The 22476-nt window shown below is 36.5% G+C and overlaps 2 protein-coding genes and 1 pseudogene across 6 annotated transcripts; 2 read left to right on the top strand and 1 right to left on the bottom strand.

Moving 5' to 3' along the window:
- Positions 1 to 1758: 1758 nt before the first annotated feature.
- On the bottom strand, positions 1759 to 6419 carry LOC18585715 (very-long-chain aldehyde decarbonylase CER1-like). The gene is made up of 10 exons (XM_007008667.3): positions 6340 to 6419; positions 5994 to 6217; positions 5598 to 5830; positions 4599 to 4818; positions 3362 to 3737; positions 3164 to 3271; positions 2838 to 3038; positions 2509 to 2607; positions 2231 to 2404; positions 1759 to 2120 (listed from the first exon to the last, which is right to left on the bottom strand). The coding sequence occupies exons 1-10, from the start codon at positions 6397 to 6399 to the stop codon at positions 1944 to 1946; spliced, it is 1872 nt and encodes a 623-aa protein (XP_007008729.2). The 5' UTR covers positions 6400 to 6419; the 3' UTR covers positions 1759 to 1943.
- Positions 6420 to 10062: 3643 nt separating this feature from the next.
- Positions 10063 to 12575, top strand: LOC18585713 (zinc ion binding protein). Of its 4 annotated transcripts, none has more exons than XM_007008664.3 (4): positions 10063 to 10194; positions 10865 to 11052; positions 11160 to 12086; positions 12176 to 12575. In XM_007008664.3, exons 2-4 carry the CDS (start codon positions 10889 to 10891, stop codon positions 12276 to 12278), a joined length of 1194 nt encoding a protein of 397 aa, XP_007008726.1. In that variant the 5' UTR covers positions 10063 to 10194; positions 10865 to 10888; the 3' UTR covers positions 12279 to 12575. The 4 variants fall into 4 exon arrangements, with proteins under 4 accessions (XP_007008726.1, XP_007008727.1, XP_017984121.1 ...); XM_007008665.3 differs by having other exon boundaries at positions 10080 to 10194; positions 10774 to 11052; XM_018128632.2 differs by having other exon boundaries at positions 10107 to 10194; positions 10669 to 11052.
- A 1989-nt stretch (positions 12576 to 14564) lies between these two features.
- Positions 14565 to 22246, top strand: LOC18585711 (protein PIN-LIKES 3-like; annotated as a pseudogene). Its single transcript, XR_016023133.1, has 12 exons — positions 14565 to 14699; positions 15392 to 15471; positions 15605 to 15641; positions 17396 to 17412; positions 18159 to 18229; positions 18746 to 18866; positions 19197 to 19431; positions 19990 to 20082; positions 20729 to 20829; positions 21196 to 21248; positions 21370 to 21555; positions 21800 to 22246. The product of XR_016023133.1 is annotated as a protein PIN-LIKES 3-like (transcript).
- The last annotated feature ends 230 nt before the right edge of the window (positions 22247 to 22476 follow it).

The raw sequence follows: 22476 nt of genomic DNA, 5'->3' as shown, positions 1-22476 counted from the left end.
ATTTCCCTCTCAAATCCTCTTAATTCTTTAGTAAATTTTTTCCATTTTAAACCGTTTAAATATTTCTTTTTTAATTTTCAAATAAAAAATATAAATTTTTTTCTCAAAACACTTATAAATTCTTGAAAATTTAAATTAGAGTTTCATAAAATTCAAAATCTCAATCTCTCCAATTTTTAGATTTAGTGATGAAATTTGATCAAAATGTGTTAGTGACAAGCTACCCTTCCCACGGGTAGTGAGAAGAAGGAGAAGACGGCGAGGTGAGAAAAGGAGAAAAAGCCAAAAGGCAAGAAGGAAGAAAGTGGTGAAGAAGGTAGGAAGGAGAGAAAGGGTAAGGAGGTTAAGTTGAGGAACAAAAAGTTTTTTACTTTCCATTTGCTAAGGGAAAGTAACTTTCCTCTCATTGCAATCACATTGTTGAGGAATTACTTTCCCATCTCAAAACATCAACCAAATATTGCAGTACGATTCTCTATATTTTTAATTGCAAGGAATGTTCCTCACTTCTCCATTACCAAACGCCCATTACTGTGAGGCTTGGGCCAAGGATGGGTGGGGGTTTAAGAAAGTGAATGAAAATGGTTCAAGTTGGTTGACCACTGGAATCCTACCAACCCATTAATGTTAGTGGGAAGTGAGAAGACGTAGCCACATCTCAAGGAGAATAATTAGCACAATTTTCTTCATCATCATAATGAACACGTCTACCCATCTGTCATCTTTGCTTTGCTTTTGGTAAGTACGATCCAAAGAGGACTGTTGTATTACCACTTCAGGGTGCATTGTTGTAACTTGATACCTTCCCCCATTATTACTATGATATTAATTACGCGCTTTTCAAAAAAAATACTATTATATTACGCTATTGAACTTTATTATTCATGTTTTATACAAGCTTCAATGGTAGGTAGCCAAGAACTTTTCTTCCTTTTGCCTTTTTGTTGGGATTTTTTTGTATTTCATGTGGTTTGGTTGGCTTGCTCTTCAACCACCCATTTGGAAAACACAAGTCTGCATTGGACGTCAAGGTGTTGTATTTTGTGGTTTACCGGCAAAAACAGTAGTCTGTGGCAGTGCAGCTGCTCAGCCTTCATAATGATGACCCTCAAATATCACGCATATTGGATCTACTTATGGTTCATTTTGATATATGTATGTACGGAAAGTATCAATTATTAGCTTCAATATTCCCATGTAGGAGATATGAGGATTTCAATCAAGCCGTGTTGAAAACTATCTTACCACGTATAGATATAATTCTTCTTCAATGTTGCACTTCATGCTTCCTTCAAAGGTATAAATATGTAACAGTACTATTACAAAAGTAAATAGTAAGTTAAAAGCAGCCTTAAATGATTGTTTAGCCATCCCACCAAGGAAATTGAAAGGAATTATCAGTCTCATCATTATAATTACTATTTAGTCGCTTCTAAGCAATAAGCTAAAAATAGTTGGTTGATCTTACCGTGTCTCAATTAATATATTACGCATGCGTGCACTGTGTTATTTTAGGCCCCGTCCGGCATGTACTGATTGGGGTGCAATTGGCACCTTTTGGGGCCAATTCTGCAGCACCATGCTCCTTCGTGGGCTGTCCAATGGCAGGGTTCAAGGGGTCCATTAATGGCCCAAAACACATGGAGAAAAAGAATTCCTCTTGTAACTTTGTCCACGTGGACCAAAATACAGTTGAAATATATGAGATTGATTCATGGTTTGAATTCTATCAACTCCAATTTGCTGTTGAGAGTAGTGTTCCCGAATTGATTTGTCATTTATTTGAAAATACTAATACATACTATATGGAGGCATGGAGTCTGCAGTTGGATGTGGACTCACATGATTCCTGGATACCTAAATGCTTACTGCATAGCAAACACATAGCTAACCGCAGCTCAATATGCTGCAGACCATACAATATTTAGAGATTGCCAATTATTCTAGGATTTTGATTGAGTTGGGACTCTCAAAGGTTGAAATCCATGCTTGACACTTGCTTCCCAAACTTTCTCAATGTTTGACATGGTGTAACCACATTCGTGCTCCTCCCATCCTTCTAGTGCATGCACTATTCCAGCTATGCGCCATACACTCATCACCCTCCTCGGCAGCCAGTTCTGTCACATTCAAATGGTAGCATTGTTATCAACAAAATTTTAACGTCAGAATGTAGGAATGAGAATCAATAATAAATTAATATGGGAAATGGAGAATGTGCAGGGCCGACCTCACAAGAATCCACATTCTCAAGGGACATGGGAGTCTGCATTGCTGGTGTGGTGTGATAGAAGCAGTCTTTGCGCAATTTCTTTGGTGGGAATTGCGAAAAGGGAATAAATAGTGTTCCTTTGGTTGCCTTCCTTTGTTCTTCTTCACTCAAATCATCTCCAACTAACCATGTCTGTGCAACATATTAATTCCATCAAAAACTTGTTTGCCATTCCTCTGTTTTAACTTGTATTGGCTTGCAGTGAGAGTTGAGAAATCCAGTGTTAACCGACTTACCTTGTAAAAGTAACCCTTTGAGATAACCAAATTACCCTCAGATTTGGTGCCAAGTGACTTATTAAGCTTCTCATATTCATCCTCACGCAATACAGCGACCTACAGTAAATTCAAATCATGCAAGAACATTAACTAGAAATAAGAAAATGAGAAACTGTCAGAAAACAATGCATTATTAGAGTTAGAGCTTCCAACGGTGTTAGGCAGATGAAAAAAGGGCAAAAAGTTAGGCGTAGTTGACAATTTGCATTGTAGGCACTAGGAGTAACTTGGCCTTTTTTGGGGCTGCCTAATAAGGAGCAATAGCATGCAAAGGGATGTCCTACTACCTGGATGCCCTTCTGGCATAGGGCAAATGCAACAGCATAAGCAACTTTACTTAGGTTGCCCCTCAGGAGTACTTGGGTTGTTCCCTTTGGTATGCTGTTTAGCACAACTGCCACTGCCAAGCTACTCCCATCGACCAATTTCACTTTAAGCTGGGGATGCTTGTGCACGTACAGCTCGCCATACCTGTTGAGCTCTTCAACCTGCAAATTTTAGCATCAAATGTTTTTTGTTAGACAAGTTTAAGTTCTTTTTTCTTCTTACGTAAATGTCCTGGCAGTAGTTTGTCCCGCTAACTGCTTATGGGAGAAGGGGGAAAATAACTTGCCTGATTCAAGAGGCCTAGACTCAACACTCTTGCACCTTTTTCCTTAGCCTCTAATATGGCTTCCTGAATCAAGTTATTGATGGATTCCTTTTGCCATTTCAAGTGGTACTGAAAATTAACAGCAACGTCAACCATAGAGATTGTACATAGAAAATATTTGGGTGCACCATTGAGGGAATACTTATAAAGCTCCCTTACCTGTATTTTGTACTTTGGTATGGCCCAGGTTTGTAGTCTGATTTTATCAAAACGACTCCTTTCAACGACAAAAGTGCGACCATAGAAGCAGGTAAGTATCATGAACCAGAATGTCAGAGGCCACAGCAGGCACAAATACCAAGTTGATGAGTATGGTTTAGAGGCCAAGGAGGCAAATCCAAGACGGAGATGATAGATTGACTCAGGTGTGGTTAGATGCGTTAGATGCACCACGTCGGGTGATTCCTCTTTTCTTTCGAGTGAATTCTCATACAAGGTATCAGAAGACTTGTCCATTGTGCCATAGATGTAATCATAGAATGGCATGAACAGTGCGTAATTGGTTCTGAACTGCGTGTGGTGCAGGGAGTGGTACCTGACATCAATCGACGAATTCAGTTTTCAACGTCGAGACAAAATACTTTACACGAGGGCTTTTAATTTTACAACCATTGCAAAAAGACGAAGGGGCAAGCTAGCCTAGCTATCATCTATGGACCCTATTTCTTAAATGAGCAAAAGGTGCCCTCCACATTTGTAGAAACACTAGCTGGCTAGCAATATAAATCTCTTGCAGGGAATTCATCTTCTTGGTTTTTTGGTGAAAAAACATTTAAGTTGATAGGGATGCATAAAGCAATATGCTTAGGGCAACACTGAATATGTTGCCTTTGATGCCATTAATGTTTGTATAAATATGTTGCTTTTTATTTTATTAAAAATTATTATTTTTAATAAAAACTTCGTAATAATCTTTTAAGTTAAAAAAACTAAGCTTACAGGGTAAGGGCATGGGAAATGGGAAGAAAAGCAGGTGACAGATGAGACACTTGGCAATCAACCAAGTCGACCTGAATGTCCTTTTAGCTGACGCCCGAGGTCTGAGGTTATAAATGAAAAGTAAGAAAGTTGTTCAAATTGCAGACCAACGGTACGGTGCCAACCTAGCCCGTCTGCTGCCTAATAAATGCTCCCCAACAAAAAACACCTCACGTGTCTGCCAGTCAACCTGCTTTAGCTGGACTGGAAGAGCTAAGCCCATGAATTACTAGCTGACACCAAGGCCCGCAGCCACTACCTCCTTCGGACTTGGGCCTTTCTTTCATTCTTACTCTCTACACTCTACTGAAATGGTTTGGCTATTATAGGTGAGGTGTAATGCGTTGACTCGTTGGTTTTTTTCTTAGCAAGAAGTACAAGATTAGGATAGAAATTAAGAGAGGGTTGAGAGACTTACGACGGAGTGTACATGAGATACTTGAGAGGGGGGAAAACGGAGAAGAGCCAGTTGGGAATGAGCTCGAAATTGCAGTGACCCATGTTGTTCATCAAGTCCACGTAAGTGATGTACCCAGCAATGGCGGCTATGGACGCGGTTCCACTCAACGCAATTGTCGACAATGGAATTGCAAAGAGGGCGAAGTATGCTATGTGCTCTGCGAATGGATGAATCACAGCTGCGAGTGCCCACAAAAATACAAATAATCATCATTCTAACCAAATATTCGGGTTTTGCCAGTTAGTTTCCATTCATTTCTCTACAGATCAATGGATGTTTCTGCACCTCGATTCACGGGCACAAAGGTGTCTCATCGCCCACCTATAATTTTAGCAACCGGGCCCCAGCTGCTTAGGCAATTCGCTTGTTTCTTATGCCAAATTATATAATTAATATTTAAGGAGAAAGTATTCTGAGAATTGGGGTTGGGGCAATCAAATTAAATCAAACCCTCAGCTAGACGCAATTTCACATTATTATAGAAACAAAAATGGTTATCTCCTGTTAATTTCCTTTATTTTTATGTTCTTTTTTCTTTTTATAGTGTTCCTACAACCGAATGCCTTTTTTTCTATTTTTAGTTAGTTAGGCCACGTGATGGCTCTTTGCTTTTGCACGTTACACCCACTCAAAACTCAATAATGCAATTGCATTGATTACCAAAGTGCGCCTAATCCGACCAAAACCACTTTTTGTCAGCAAGATTAATTACGTATTTAATCTGGGTCAACCAAAGTTGTACATCAAGAATTAAAATGTAGTAGTACATATTCTCTTTTTCTTTTAAATTTTTTGCCCATGTAGTTGTTGTCAAACAAGACTACTACTACTTATATATGACATTATCATGTGAACTACAATTTCAAACAAGAAAGCTTGGCAAAATTCTAAATTAAAGCCTGCATGCATGTGGGATAGTGATTGATATGAAGAAATGGGGATGCATGGAGGTCTTACAAGTGATGGGCTCCGTCACAATGGAGGAATGGTGATGAGAATGGTAGCGAGAGTAAAGGAAATGGTGGTGCAGTGCTCTGTGAAGCCAGTAGTAAAGGAACTCCACGGGGCCTGCATGGAGTAAGATGGTTAAAATCACACCATCCGTTCTCCAAAGGGGTAAGTGAGAACTTCCAGGAACGTACTTGTTCCCCAAGTAAAACAGGATTGCATTGAACAAAATTTGGTCATCCCTGCCAAAGCAAAACTCCTCAGATCAGTGAATTTGCAAATCAAAATAAACCAAGTTTACAATGTACTAATTAACAGGGCGTATGCATAGATAGTATCTCTTCCCCCGTTACATTAGATTTTCCTATATATATGCCCTGTCTGTTATATTATTTTGCTACTGACCAGTTCCTTTCCCTGTCGACTTGGTCAAACTCAAGGCCCTTGTCCACAATCCTGTTGCTGCCTGTGGCAGTCCGATAACGAGAAAGGCTAATCCATATCTGGTTGTGAAACATTCTCCACAACATAAATGGGAATATGGAAAGGTTGGAAAAGTCCCTCTCATTTTCATCTTTAGCTATAAAGGAGTATATGCTCTCGGTAATCCATGGAACCAAGATTATGTACTGTAAAAATACATGAAACGACAAAACAAAGCGTTAGTAAGAGGGCAAAGAAGTATACGACTTGCATGCTTTTGAAATTGAGGCTGAATGCAGGATGGGAGGAACATCAAAGTTAAGCAGACCTTAAAGCTTCCGAGAGGCGTCCACGGCCAGTCAGTGAGAATTCCTGGTTTAGAGGCCATGCTTAACTACAGTTTCTGTGCAAATCGCTTAGGAGGAGGGAAGGGGGGGGGGGTGGGGGGGGGGTTTATAAGGTTTTGTGTAGGGTGTATTCAAGCTGTCAAGGGGTGAATCAGATCTCTTTTGCAACCAATCAAAAATTGACCCGTGACGTCGTTTCTCTGTCGCGATTTAAGTCTCCTTGCTAAACTTAGATGCAAGACATCAGAGTTGTGAGAGCAATTAATCCATAAGTGATCACTAGTATGTGAAAGATGCCAGACACTTGGTTATTGTTGGTGACTGTTTTAACTCGTATATTTATTGTTCTCAACGGTTTCTGCTGGTGGTCCATTATATCATATGGATCAGAGGCCAAACATGTCTTTAAATCTTTTGTTTTTGTTTTTCTAATTTCGGAATGGCTTAACTGCCAAACTGTACCCGAAACAGTGGTACCTGCAAGCTCATGCAAATTGCAATGTTTAGCGTAGGTTCCCTCCTAGCTACTCCCAGCATACCCTTTTTTCTAATTAATTCTACCTTGTGTTGAAGGTTAATATATATATCTCATGGATTCGCGTTATATACTTTTCAGGATGTTTAATTAGTTAGAGAGCCTCGACGTAACGCGGTAGAGAAGCCATTTAGAGAACTCCACCCGGCTTCAAGGGGAACGTCATCTGTGATTCCGCATGCAGGCAGACAGCATGATCTAGTGCAATGTTCATAGTTTGAACTGCTAATATTTATTGTGGATTCTGAAAGAGAAATTAAAGAAAGTTGTTTTCTGTTGTTTTTAAGCTGGAGATGACGTGAAAACAACAGTTGATCAAGGAGTTGCCAATATTTAATTTGAAAGAGTACACCTGTCCAACCCATTCTCATGACTTTCCCTCTTCCATGGGAAGTCACTTTCCCTCGGGAATCACATCCCCTTTGGATTGGTCGGTAGCATTTCCAAGTTTTCCTTGTTAGTGTAACATGGACATTAAATCAAAAGCGCGGGTGGAGGATAGATTTCCTTGTCCATGGAGTGGAGTTGCACCTCTTTATTAATTGCTGCAACTTCTCATGCTTAATTTGCCGGTATTTCTTGACTATTTTCAAACGCCAATTTCCGTCGTATTAATGCTACTTCCCAGACAGTGAGTACAGCATTACCACACGGCCATGCCCAGAGTCTGATAAACACCTCAAGTAAAAAATGAATTCTATGTATCTATAATATATATAAAAATAAGATATTTCAATTTTTTTCAATTGAGTTTCTGTCATTCAATTAAAATTTTTCTATTTTTTTTATCTTTGATCCATTAAAACGACGTCGTATTGATATTAAGCTTTTTACATTCTTGTCTAACTCTTTCTTATCTCTCTGGCTTTTGACTCTTCTTTATCTCTCTGACGTTTGACTCTTCCTTATTTCTTCGAGTTGGTTCCTCTCTTTCCAACTTCCATCTCTTCTCCTGTCACATCGGAGTCTTTCTCCTCTATCGATCTTCCTCTCTCTCTCTTCTCACTCAATTAGTTAAATGGTTTTTTGAATAGCATCTCCTTCGTCCCCATTTTCTTCTTCTCATTTTGTTGACGGTTTTCATAGAAACAACATCAATTTTCTCTAAAGTACACTCTTTCTGATTCCTCATTTGAATATGTGTTAAGAGATGTTTAATTTAATATGAAAATTTTCATTTTATTTTCTGTGTACCTGTTGATTGAATCTGCTAATTTTATTTTCTTTGAGTAATTAGTTTGATTATTTAAAATAAATGAAATGATCTAACTTTTTGTGCAAAATGAATCTAATTTTAGAACCCTTTGAAATCTTGATTAAGAACCCATTCCAAGTGGATGCAACAGTTATTACATCTATGTGGTAACATCTGCATTACCATCTTATTTTGAAATATAAACACATGATACTAGTATTTCATCTAAATTCTGAAAGGATCATATTTTTATTCTTTTATCTACACTAGGTAGAAATTGGTCAACTCTAATAATAAAGTTTGCCAACTAAAAATTCAATTTTGTGAAGCGCAACAAGCTGCAGCAAATGCAAAAAATATAAGCATGTCTTTTTATGCCTGCTTATGTAGACAAGCACATGCAAATCGATTCTGAATTTGACATTTAATGTGCAAATGTGTGTTTGAGCAGAAAGTAGAAAAACTTGAACATGCAATGAAAGGATTGAGGAAAGAGCTTGAGGTTGAAAATGTATAAATTTTTATTATTTTCTCTTTATATAATCATAATGTTAAATTGTTTGATATGAACTATCTGTACATTCTCTCTTATATACAAGATTTAAACTATTTATTTACAATGACTTCTTAAATAAAATCTGTTATAGTATGTAATTAAATATTCTTATGCCTTTAACCATTGTGTTGGTTGTACCAGCTTTCTTCGTTTTACCTTGGAGACAGTAGATGTAGTTATTCTATTGAGCAGTTTGATTGTTCTAGTATTACTTAAAAATCGTATCATTTTTCAAATATTCATTTTAAACACTAGTCCCAACCTTAATTAACCCAATCGTGTCAAATTAGGCCTAAAGTTCGTACGTTAATTTGCGAATTAATTAATTAGAGCAAAGCAGATATATCTTTATTTAAGAATTAATTTGGCAACTGCAACTTGAAAGCTTTCAACGAACAATATATATATATATATATAAATTAATTATATAAAATTTGAGCAATCCATGAATAAAATATCTATTAATTGTCTTTTCACCATTTGTATGCCAAATTCAACAGATACATGTAGCCCACTTTGACCACACCATACATAATTATCTATACATATAATTAATGTACATATATTCTTCACTTTATTTATTATAATAATTTCTAAATTCATTTGTATTCGTTTCTCACATATAGAACAATAATCTCAAAATTACGTCTTCATTAATTAATTATACACTCCATTCATTCTGAGTTGAAGCATATGGGATCCAATTAACCTACGCAAACCTATGAAAATTAAGAGATAGAAATTACTGTACATGGACTGTACAAATTAATTACTATATTAATTGCAAGTACTCATTAAGTTAGTTAATTAATTAATTATGAAGGACCCAATTCAATGCAATGCGACAAATGGATGCTTAAGACTACAGAACCAAATATCTAACTGCTACTTTGTTTATCAAATTAAACATAATAATAATAATAATAATAATAATGTAAAAGAATATATTAGGTAGGAATAGGCATATGTATCGCATATGATAAGTACATACCCCAACTCTACTTTTTATCTAACATTTTTTTGTGTGGTGGGGGGAGGGGGGTTGAGTTGCCTTAATTAAGTACCTAACAATCAAGCAGCCCCAACATATTCGAATGACCATTGATTGAATGTTGGATAATCTGAATAACATCAAATATAGGATAAATAATTAATGAAATTTATCACATTTCTTTTTTCTATTATTATTTTCTCTCAATTAATATTCCAAGGATGAGTATCTATAAATTCATTGGATTTGGACTGTTTATTTTAGTGTTTGGGATTAATAGCAGAAATTAAAATCTGTGGACTCTACTCGACAGCGTCATTTGGGATTTGGGTTAGCTTAGCCCTTAAGTTGTTTATATGCCCAAGCCCAACAAACTGGGTTGACACGATTATCGTATCGGCTCATTTAAGCCCATATTAGGCCCAGACAAATATTGGCGGGTAATTTGGATTGGAGGAGGAAATCAAGATCATCCATGAAATGCTGAAAAACCCTAACTACTCATCGTGTTTAGGATTTTCGTTCGTTGCTCACTCGGATTTTAGTTTCAGCTTAAACGGTGAGTTGATTCTTCTTCAAGTATCCTTCTTTAATGGTTTCCTGTTTCCTGTTTCTTTTCTTTTCTTTTCTTTGTTATTTGAAGGGAATAAGAAATGGGATATGTCAATGCTTTGAAAGCTTATCAATTTGGGGGTTCTAAGAAATAGTTGAAAAAACAACTTTATCAGGGTCTGGCTGGATCTTGCATTTTCTTTTAGCTGGTATGAATTGCATTCAATCTTTTGATATTTTCAATTGTCTGCACTTTGACCTCATCTTTCAATTGCCATGTTTAATGTCTTGGATGTGGGTCTTGTTTTGGCAATGTACTTTATCATCTGTTAGTTTGGGATATTGTTACCTGGAAATTTGGTTTAGAACTAGTAGTTTGTTTGGTGCAAGCCGCAAATAGACTATCAATTGATCTTTTTTTTTTCCTAGTATATTTGTATTGGTTATAGCTTAGTATCCCTGTTTATCTTGGTTGTTCTAGTAGGAAGCCTTCAAATGTTCTGTCGTAGGTTGTGGTGCATCCTGCTTTGTATCACTAAATGAAGATTGTAGCAGAGTAATTCCTTTTTGTACGCCCAAAATGCAGTTGATTGATCAAACAGGCTGCGAAAGAGCTCTTGTAGTTCATTTTGCCTTTGAAACCAAAGATTTGACTGTTGGAATTCCCAACTACTTAGGTGTTTCTCATTTGCTTGGTGTGCATGATGGAACAACCTCAGCCATGTTGCAAGGGAGCTGAAGTGTTATTAAATCTCCAACCCACCTCTTCAGTTTGGATTCAATATCACCGGCTCTTTGGTCCTCATGATGATTTGGTTCTCCTTGAGCTCGATGAGAAACTTCTCCCAGATGTCCTGTACCAGAGGTAAGATATAACTTAAATTCAGTATGTAGACGTTTCATGTAATCTTTCTAATATTCCAATTTATTCTTTGAATTCTTCTTCTTCTTTTCTCTCTCTCTCTCTCTCAGGGTAACCTTAAGAGGACAGCCTGATGAAGATGCAGTTTTTTGCACTAAGTCAAAAACCTACTCAGTTAAGCTTGTTGGAACCTCAAATTCTGTGTTCCTGGTACCACATGCAGATTATTCAACATTCTGCGAAAATTCACAAGATTGTGATGGGGAAGATTACAAGCAACAAGTTGGTGCGTCAGTTATCAAAGTTGCATCTGGTAACATGGAGCTTGTTGAGGTTGCTCCCAGACTTGACAAGCTCAAATCAATTATCTCAGAGAATCTTTACAGCTCTGATGAGGCATTAGTGATGGAGGATTTGGAATTTATGGAGAGAAGTATGAGAAGATTGTATACATGGGATGACCTTACTAACATGGTTCAGGCTAGTGATGATGAATTGAGGTCTGGATTAAAGGCTCTTTCAGCTCTGGAGATTGATGGGTATTGGAGAATTGTGGATCAAAAATACATGGACATGATTCTGAGGATGCTTTTGCACAATTCTGTGTTGAATGACTGGTCACTGAACACACTTATTGAAGATGAAGTTGTGAGTGTACTGGAATCAGATGGGTTTCCACGCAAACTTGCCTACCATTGTTTGCATGTCTATGGTAGTAGGGTGGAGGAGGTAATGGATAAAGGTGTGTGGAGGATGGATGCAAGAAGAGTATGTGTGCATTTTGCAAGGGAGATCTTGAGAGAAGGGAAGAGGAAGATGGAGAGTTTCATGGAGGAGTGGACACGGAAGATTCCAGAAGAGATGCAGGCCAGTTTTGATATGTTGGAAGGCGAAGTGTTGACCGAGAAGGTTGGTGTAGAAACATGGGTTCATGCCTTCAGTGTTTCTTCGTTGCCCTCTACTCCTGCAGAACGTTTTTCCATCCTCTTCAAAGAACGACCAAAATGGGAGTGGAAGGATTTAGAGCCCTATGTCAGGTATTTTGTATTTTGTATCATACATTGATCTGTTTCGTCAAATTCCTTGTCCCAGAAATAATTTACGAAATTGATTTTTTGATTTTTAGGGATCTAAATGTACCGGGTCTTTCCTCAGAAGCTTTGCTTTTGAAGTACACTAGAAGAACTCAGCCAACCATTGATGCAGAACCTGTTTTTAGTGCTAGATAGTACAAATATGTTGCTTCAGTACCCTCGAATATCTCAACCAACCATTGATGCAGCACTGTTTCTACTGCTAGATAGTACAAATATGTAGCCTTGGCATTCGAAGGTGCCATTACTGTCCTTTCATGCGAACTATGTAAGACGAATTGTATCAGAAACGGAACTACCTATTCATATTTACTTATTGTTTCGATTAAACACTCCACCGTGGTGCTAGATTGCTGTACCTAGCTTCCTCATTGAGAGAAGTTCATTCTATCCAAGCTTCTTAAAGGTATATATTTGATCATCTTATCTAAATTTTGGATTACTCTAATATTTTTGAAAGTAATAGAAATGGCCCTGGCACAAATTTGTAGCTACTTGAACATAATTACTACTAAAACTGATGAGAATCTAGGGCAGCTCCTACAGTCCTACTACTTTTTTAAAGAAATTTGATCATGAAGAACGCAGCTAATGAATTTAGATTGGGATTGGGAGGAAAAGGTAAACGCAACTTGATCTACTTTTGGCTTTTAGGACGTGCTATCGTTCAACTTAATAAACCTTCCCAGGTCCATGGTTCCAATGTGAGCCAACCAATGTCCCAAAAGCATTGCTATTTTCTGTTGTAATTGTGAAGCATTCCCTGGTGGATCCCTTTCCCACCTTAACCCTGTTGATAGACAGCTGTCGTCAGAAGAGTAGGTGGATGGACAAAACGGATTAGTAGCTTGAGGCTTATGAGTATGATCTCAGACCAGTTTTGCTGCCGTGAGAAATGAAATGAAATGGTTGACCTGAGTCTGACACTGCTTTCACACTGTCTTTTGGGTTTCTTTTCTTTTTGGCGGAAAATGTCATATTTGCGTTTCTTGCCCCTCCTTCCATTTTTCAATGAGGAGGTTTTTATGACTATGAATATGAATATAGTAAATAAAATAATAACTTAACGTCATTCGTTACAGGGCTAGGGCTTTGCTTTAAACCTAAGAAAGCATGAATTGCTCTTTTCCTTTTCTTAGTGGAAGGGCCAAGAGAGAATTGACGTTTCCCAGCAGTGAAAGAAAGTGAATGACATAGTCAAGTATGGAGGAAAGCTGTGTGTCCAGTGGAAAATATTGGTCAAAAATCAAAAGAAATGAGCTAGTCTACGACGAGGTTAATCACTGTTTAGTCAGACTCAGATAGATCCAAAATCATAAAAAATATCATGGTATTTCGGATTATGCATGGTTTATGGCAGTCAATGTTTTATTTGTCGGAGACAAAATCAACGAGGACCCTTGTTTGGTTTGGCTTTTATTTAGGCATCGTGTTGGCACGTGGTTTATGTGTAAAAGCGAGCTGGTCCTGGATCCTGGAGGAGAGCGGTCGGTGTGGAGGTAGAATTGTAGGTGAAAAGTGAACAACAACGTGTTACAAGGACTTTTTCTTGATTTTTTATTACTATAACACATGGACGCAAACAATTTCACATCAGCTCTGCTACTCGTTCTTTGTGTTTTCTTAATTTCTAAGATTCTTATCTTTTCCTAGTGCGGAATGTTTTTCCTGATTATAATGCAAAGATTCAAACCTAAGAAATCTTTTTAAGGGCAAGAAGTGGAGCTACTTGTTTAGTATATACTATATAGTACATTTATAGCCATACCTTCCCAACAGTATTTAGCTTTTTGTGCAACCATTATTAACAATGAAACCTATAATTGCAATAACACAATCACTGTTCCCCAGTCCAGTTTAATAAGTTAGTTGGACTTGTTTTACCATTTAAAGTAGTTGTTCCCACCAGACCAATCTCCTGGGAGTGAAAGCTTTACCATGAGCTGCCTGCTTTGATTAAATTTGTCACTATTGAAGTTCACAATTTATATTAGTATCATTGCCAGTCTATCAAACAAAACGTAAAGAAATTTGGTTCCATCTAATTGTGATGCGCAGTTCAGGTTGTTTCTTTCTGTTGCAAATTAAAGCTTGAGCTATTTTCTGTCGTAGAACCTAACAATCCGCAATAGCAATACCATGCATTTCGAGGTACTCTGTTTTTCATGTTCTTGGTTCCTTCTTTTCTGTCCGTCTTACAGAATAAAGAACACAGAATCTCTCACCTTTTCGTTTTCTTTTTGCCTTTTCTGATAGAAACTAGGCATATCAATCTGGTGCTTCGGTGAAAAATTCAAGAGAAAATATATTAGCTGTGGACTTTGATGTGCTATCCCTTTGTTTTAGAACGTATTTTTAATGTAATGTTAACTTGATAATGGGTTTACTTTCTAGGAGTGAATTTCTTGGCAGAGTTGTGTAATGGAGTTGCTGCATTTGTTCATTACATCAGTGATACCAGTTATAAAAGTACTGCTGGTTATTGCTGTTGGCTTATTCCTTGCAACAGAACGTGTTGATCTTTTGGGGGCAGATGCAAGGCGCCATTTGAATAATGCAAGTTCACATTTTATGTGTATAATAATAGCAACAAAAGTATGACAAAGTAATACTTGAAAATGATTGGGTGTGGGACTTGAAAAGAGGTATGGGAATGAATGTGTATCACTGTTACAGTGACACTGGAGTGCTGCTCCGCCATTCATCGCCATCACCGCTTAAAAGGCGATATTAGAAAGCAAATTCTTGCTAATGGCAAGCAAGTAGGTTCTGCCTGCTGTGAACAAAAAAGGAAAAGAAAAGTTTCAACCAAGAATGAAGAAAGCAATCTAATCTTATCTTGCCAGGATAAATCCTTATTAGCAACTAGGAATAGTTTATGTAGAAAAAAACATTTAGCTAACGAATCATGAGACTTGGCCAGTTACGGACTAGGGAAGTAAGAGACCGATGGTGCCAAGTGTAACTTTGACAGACACTGCACCGCTGCGACTACTACATTGACCAAAATAAAAGTCACAGATATTTACAGTGCTGCGAAAGAAGAAAATCAAATTCTGCCACAACAGAGTGAGGAGATTTGTCAAGTATATTTTATATAGCTGGTGAAGCATTTTTCAATAGTTATTACTAACATCTTTCCCTTGCCTAAATGGAGGGATATATTGTATCCATGAGTGTTTATTTTTAAGTTCATTACAAATACTTGTATAGACAAAGGACTCATTATAACAAATTCTTATGAGCAGCTGGTGTTTTATGTTTTCTTTCCTGCTCTCATCGGCTGCAGTCTTGCTGATACCATCACTATTGAGAACTTGGCTACCCGGTGAGTTCATTTATGATCACTTTATTACCTAAACAAACTTGAAGTATATTTCCCACTCGTTTATTTGTAGTTATGATCTTTGGTGCTTTAATAATTAGGAAATAAAAAAAGGATTTTTAAGTAAATGAAAAAGTTTTATTAAAGTCAGTTTACTTATCACGTTTAAGTTAGTGGAATTAAAATCAGTTTATTATTACGTTTAAGTTAGTGAGATTAGATAGTTTATAAGTTTTAAAAGAACAGACAACAATTTACGTTAATTTATTCATCAAATTCAAACAACAGACAGTCAAAAAAGCTTAATACCAGGGAAGAAGAAAGACAAAAAAAAGGAAAAAAGATTACTGATTAAGGTATGTTTGGAATTATATTTTTATAGTTTGGATATAAAAATTCTAAATTAATTACATTTTTTACCTTTTATTTAAATCCGACACTTTTTCGATGACTTTCCAACAGCATGATGGGTACCAATGGAAAGGTCTTGAAAAGATCTTTCCAATGGTTTTTGTAACATCTCATTTGGCCTTATGGTTAGGAAGTTATGAATTTTTGAAATTAATTAGAAACTTGATTTTTAACAGTTTTGACAGCCCAATTTTGGGTCACCGGAACTCCATATTCCGGGAACATTTTTGGTCTTTTCTTTGAGGGCTTTTGTAGTATGAAATGAGAGGTTTTATTTGGAGTCAATGGCTCGGTCAGAAGCTTCCTGTGTTAAGAGAATTAAAGCCTCAAAGTAGGCTCGTTGATACTGAAAAACCCAAAAATCTAGGTATTCTGTTATGATTTCTTGAATTTTGGCTTTCGAAACTTAGGAGTTTTGTGGTCTTTTTAACCGAAACAAATTTTGGTCTTGTAGTATGATATGAATACTTCAAATTGGTGTTGATTTCATCACTGGAAATAATTCGGGTCAAAAGTTATGAGAGCTTGAAATAAGCCAAATGGCCATACAGATTCTGGAAATTCCAGAAAACAGAAAATCGTTTTTTTTAAAATTGTTTTAAAATTTGATTTTAATTAATATGTGATAAATTCTACTGTAAATTTCATAAATATTGGGTATGTGATTTTTACTGTATTTTTATGTCAAGAAGTATGTATCTTTATATTTTATAAATTTATTTCTTGAATTAGTAGATTTTATTAAAATATCAAAATTTATGAAATTAATCATTATAAATATGATTTTTACAAGTGAAATTAGTATTATTTCTCTATCTGAAATTTAAAATCTTTACTGATTTTATGATTTAAGTTTAATTTTCAACCTTATTGAAAATTTTGTTTAATTGAAAAATATATATAATAATAAAATATTATCTTACTAACCAAAAATATTTTTAAATTATAATAGAAATCGCTACACACCCTAAGTGCTTAGGATGGTCAATGGAAAGTCACCTTGTAGGATCTGTTTGCAAATTTAGTTCTGATTTTTGTATGTATGTGTTTCTCGAAATATTAGGCTACTAAGAAGATTTTTGGATTTACTACTTGAAAGTGAAATTAACGAGATCAGGTAAGTGACTGATATCCCTTCGGTGTTTTTACATCTTAAAAATTAGCCTCAATCTGAATTTGTACATAAGATATAATATTTCGTTATATGATTTATTACTATTGGATTGAGCATGCAAAATGTATATGTATATAAGTTTATATGTTGGATTTAGAATGTAGCTTATGCAAAGTATGATTTTTTATTTTGAAATTTATATATGACTTTGTATAATGTATACATATATGTTTTTGCGAATATAAACATAAATATTTAGTCTAAAAGGAATATGCTTTTGAGGTATATGAGATTTGCTTGAGAAAGTTGATATATTATTTTATGAAATTTGAGTAATCTAAAAATATATATATATTTTTGTTTTGTCTCCTAGTATGGCTATACTCTGACCCTGCCAATGAGGGTTACATGTTGGCCATGTCGACATATATTATGTGATTAGAGATCGATCTCCCAACCGTACCACCGGTTATAGAATAGTGGTATCTGTGATATCTGTTCAGTGCAGCCAATGGTTGCTTCTTCTGACCCGTGCCACCGGGGTTAATTGTGGTTCTATTTCTAACCTGTGCTACAGGAGTTAAGTGTGGTCGTAGCATGTTACGGGAGATCATTAAAAGTTAAATATTGTGAATATAATTGTTCTGTTATTTGAATGCGTAAATTTTGAAGTATATGATTCTGAATAAAATTACCCAATATTTTGTCTCGGTATTTGTAAATGATATTTTAGTCTAAATGTTTTAAGCATGCTTAATCCAACTGAAGGGATGTTAGTTATTTGCTGAGTAGTTGGACTCACTCTTTCCTTCAAATTTTTTTCAAGTTATGATTTGGTCAACCACGCGGGAATTTCGAGGAGTGGTGTTTAATTTAGTAGCACTTAAATTGTCTAGGATTTACTTAAATATTATGAACATCGAACTATTTTAATTAGTATTCAGATTTTTATCTTGACTTAGTAGCTTTATGGTTTTGGAGATTTAATTTTGAATATTTTCGAATTATGATCTTTGAAAATTTTATCGATAAATATTAAATTCTTTAGGTAAATCAATCTCTTTAGTAATGGTTTAAGATATATATTTTATAGTCTTACATGTCTGTAGGATTATACCTTACAGGTATGCGGCGTCTGTCATGTCTCGGATCCGAGGCGTGATAGATGGATACTTGTAAAGATTGCAAGAACTCCTCGACACCTACAGGGCCTTGTAATCGCTTGCTCTTCTGCAGGTAAGAAGATTTCTTCAGTCGTTTTTTTATGATAATGATGCATGGAACGAGGACAAATAGAAAGGAATCATAACTGGTAATAGGCGGCCGATGTGCAGCCTAATGTTAGCCATACCTTACCTCTGAAACAACGAAACTATAAAACTTCAAGAAGAAGAAATTTGACAAACACAAATGAGGGTCTTGTTGGGCTTTAACAAATCTGACACAGGATATAGAAATTCAACTTACTGTCACTCGTGCAGGAGACTCATACTCAATACTTACATTAAGCCTGAGATCATAGTGTCTACTTTTTTCTTTCTTTGACAGAGGAAAAGAAAACAAAAATGAAATAGGAGATAAGTTGGGTACCAGATTGCACATTAGCAAGAACTCGAAATCCCCTTTTCTTATGTTGAGCTTGTGTTCCAAGTTGTTCACCACCTGCATCTTTAAATGCCTTCATTATGTTTTTTCTTTCTGCTTCATTGCCCCAAAGTTGAAATTTAAGGCTTGTGTGTTTGATGTGCACAGCAAATTTGGGAAACATGCTTCTTATCATACTTCCAGCAATCTGTGAAGAGACAAATAGTCCATTTGGAGATTCATCCACCTGCGCTGCGTAGGGAGAGGCTTATGCTTCACTTTCTCTAGCGATATTGTCGAAAACTTTTGATCCATGACTGTCCAAAGAAGTGTAGTAATATGACATGTTTGTGATGAAAGATTAGAGGTCACCCAATGCCTGGCCCGATTTCTTGTCTACTGCTTAGTAGAATAGGGGGCATTATGTAGTGCATCTTTTGATTTCTCATCGAGTAACTTTGAATGAATTGTCTTGCTGTCAAATTTTTTTTAGGACACATTCCTTTCCCTTAAATAATTTCGAGGCAGCTATATATCAGTTCTGCATTTTTTAAACTCCTTTAGTTTTTCTTGCGGCTATATATAGTAATGAGCATGTAATTTTATTGCTAATAATACAGATACAAGCAATATATGTCTGGTCTATTTTGTACTTTATTATGCGGGTGTCTGCAAACTGTGACGTTGAAGAAATCAAGACAAATGACTGTACAATCACCGTAAAGTCATCTGGAGAAACCACAGAAATACTCTCAGAGACTTACACAGAACCTTTACTTTCTTCAAATGGATGCCCTAGCGACAGCATATATCAAGTTGACTTGCCTCAAATTGGGGATGAGGGGAAAGAGAAGGTTTACTACTCCACTTTCGCTTTGAATACAATTATTCAATTTCTATTACATTTGCCATCCCCTTCCCCTCCGATTTAACATTTTTTTCTCAAGAAGCTATAAAGAGATTATTGGTAGCAAATAGCAATGAATATGATCTGAACCATTAGAAACCAGAAGGAAAATCTGATTTCTAACTCTGTTCATATGACTAATATTGGAATTAAGAGTTATTCTAACTCTGTGCATGATCATCAGTTGTGTCATGTATTCTGCTAGTCATTTATTCATGTTCTTTTATAACTTTGTTAACCCAGTAACTTGGATTTCTTATATTCTTCTGAAGGTAGCCCCTTTAGTCTCTATGAATTCTGTTTACAGAGAGATCTTGTCTAAAGTCTAAACTAGATTTTTTTGGAGTCTAGGACGTGTGTATATATATGGTGAACCTGTACATATATATAATCTTCCTTTACTAAGGGTAAGGCGATGTTCTTCTTTTGTTTTGGAGAATGGTGGAAGGGATGCTTGAGGTTTTTGCTTTATCGAAATAACATTTTTCTCATGATGGTTTCTTAGATTTCAACTTTTGGAAAGATGAAGCAATGTTTTATGGCCGTTATTAGAAGCAAGAGCTTGAAGATGATTTTTGCACCATCTACAATTGCAGCGGTATATGCTCATTTCATTTGCCTTGCTTATCTTGTGTGAAAGTCGCATTTCCATGCTGTTAATTAAGGAAGAAACTAATTTCCTTCTTCCCTACGTACCTTGTGTAAGTGCTTATTTAGTAAAATGCACTGAAGAAAGAAGCATTTAATTCAGTATAGATAGCAATATCTGGCATTTAATTCAGTTTAGGTAGCAATATCTGTCCATTTCATTTTGGCACTGCAGTCATTTGGTTTAGCGATCAACTTTTCTTGAATTTCCTAACAATGGTATTATTGGAAACTGGTCAATACTTCTAACTGGTATTATAAACCCAACATGTAGAGTACTTTTAGTAGACCTATTACCTTGCTTAACAATATGTACATGTAGCTGCTTTGACCTTTGCAAACTTAAAGACAGATTAGACAAATGATGGAGCCTTGGAGGGGAAAGGAGACAAAAAGATTCTATGTAGTATTACCTAATTTGTCATGGTGGCAATGACTATGAGTACAGTAATATATAGAGGTTCCGACTTCAAAATTTACTTGTCGGTTTTGGCAGGGTGAAATAAAGTGCTGTATTAACCGCTTCTTGTCTGCATGTCTGCATTTTGCTCATGCTACGGAGGAAACTTAAAAGAGTTTGGTGCTTTCTTTTGTAGATTGTTGGGTTTATTATCGGAATAGTCTCTCCAATTCGAAAGGCACTGATTGGTGATAGTGCTGCGCTACATGTCATCTACAGTTCCACAGAATTGATAGGGTACGTACAAATCCCGACAAATACACTGTTTTGCTTCCAAGGCCTCTATCATTGTCCGTTGGTCCTTTCTATCTCTCCCTCTATTTGAGTACTCGTGCATGTGCCATACGAGCGTATGCATGCAGGTGGACATATCTGCCTCTCTCTGTGTGTCTATGTTGCCAATGCTCGTTTAATTTTCTCCTGGCATACTCATCGAACAATATTGTGTAGCATTGGCTAAGTATTTTAATAACTACAGTATGTAATTTAGACAATATTGTGTAGAGAACAAAGATAGTTGGAATATATAGTCTTAATGTACTCTTTGATGCAGTACATCCGTCAATAATTTGGTTGTTTCTATATTCATTATCTGATGTGTAGAGAGGCAGGAATCCCTTTCATTACCCTGATAGTGGGAGCAAATCTTCTAAAAGGTAATTTGCTAAGCAGGTATTATTCAAGCTCTTGTGTACCATAAGGGCATAGCTTCTATATATATTAATCGCTCTTTCTGAATCTGAATAACTACGAGTCTACCTAACTTACCCCCTCCAGGGTTGAGAGGATCAGGAGTAGGGGCATCTCTTATTGTGGGCATTATCGTGATAAGGACTATTCTTTTGCCTGCATCTGGCATTCTTGTTGTAAAAGCTGCGAGCTATATAGGTGTAGTGGAGTCGGACTCGTTTTATCAGTTCACTCCTCTGCTACAGTATGCCATTCCACCCGCAGTGAACATAGGTAAAGACTTAATGATAGTTTTCTCTGCTAGTTCTATGTTGTATAAACCAATATTGAGGCTTAAAAGAGGTGACTTTTATCAGATAGCTTTTCAAGGGCCTTGGAGATAACAAGTGCCACACAAAGAAAACCATTGTCATTGTGTGTATGTGTGTGTGAAAAAGTGGTGAGATGGCCTAACAATTGTGGTAAATATATAATGGAATTGTTGGTTTATTGATGTTTGGCACATTAACATATGCAGGTACAATAAGCCAGATGCTAGGAAGCGGTGAGAGGGAATTTTCTGTACTTATGCTTTGGAATTATGTGGTGGCGGCATTCTCTCTCACGCTCTGGACAGCCTTCTACATGTGGCTTGTCACGTAGAGTACATGGGATCCTCTTGATCGCATTATATATCCACAGAAGTCACAACAGTAGGGTCAGTCAGGCATGGGGAAGCAGCATTCTTTTTCTGGGCAGTCGTGAGAAATTGGCTACAAGTAATAATTCCATTATGGCTTCTGCCAACATACTATGATCTTCCCCAACTTCCTACATTTCTTCTCCTTGAGAGGTTGGGGCCTGCCTACCTAGGCCATAGCCTGTTCCTCAGAGTTTGTTGTTTGTTTGATTGTCTGAAATTGATAGAATTGTTACTTTTTATGATTTTTCAAAATTAATAAGGTTTGTTGTCATGTGACCAAAACTCCGATGGAAAGGTTTAGAAAGTGTTTGGAAAATAGAATGAATTTAATCTATACCATACCAGACAATTCGTCTCATTTCCTTTCCAGGTGACAAGATTAAAAAACAAACAAGAGGTAGATAGCCTAGGGGATGTTTAGTTTGGGTTTGTTGTAATGGGCCGGACCAATATCAATTCTTATTCAACGCGAGAAAAACCAAAAATAACTGCTTTGGCGGGAAAATGGTTGT

This window comes from Theobroma cacao, chromosome 10 (assembly GCF_053813885.1).
Source record: "Theobroma cacao isolate CCN51 chromosome 10, ASM5381388v1, whole genome shotgun sequence".
In the NCBI taxonomy this organism is placed as follows: domain Eukaryota; kingdom Viridiplantae; phylum Streptophyta; class Magnoliopsida; order Malvales; family Malvaceae; genus Theobroma; species Theobroma cacao.
The sequence above is the reverse complement of the archived record's forward strand: the minus strand, read 5'-3'. Positions and strand labels throughout refer to the sequence as shown.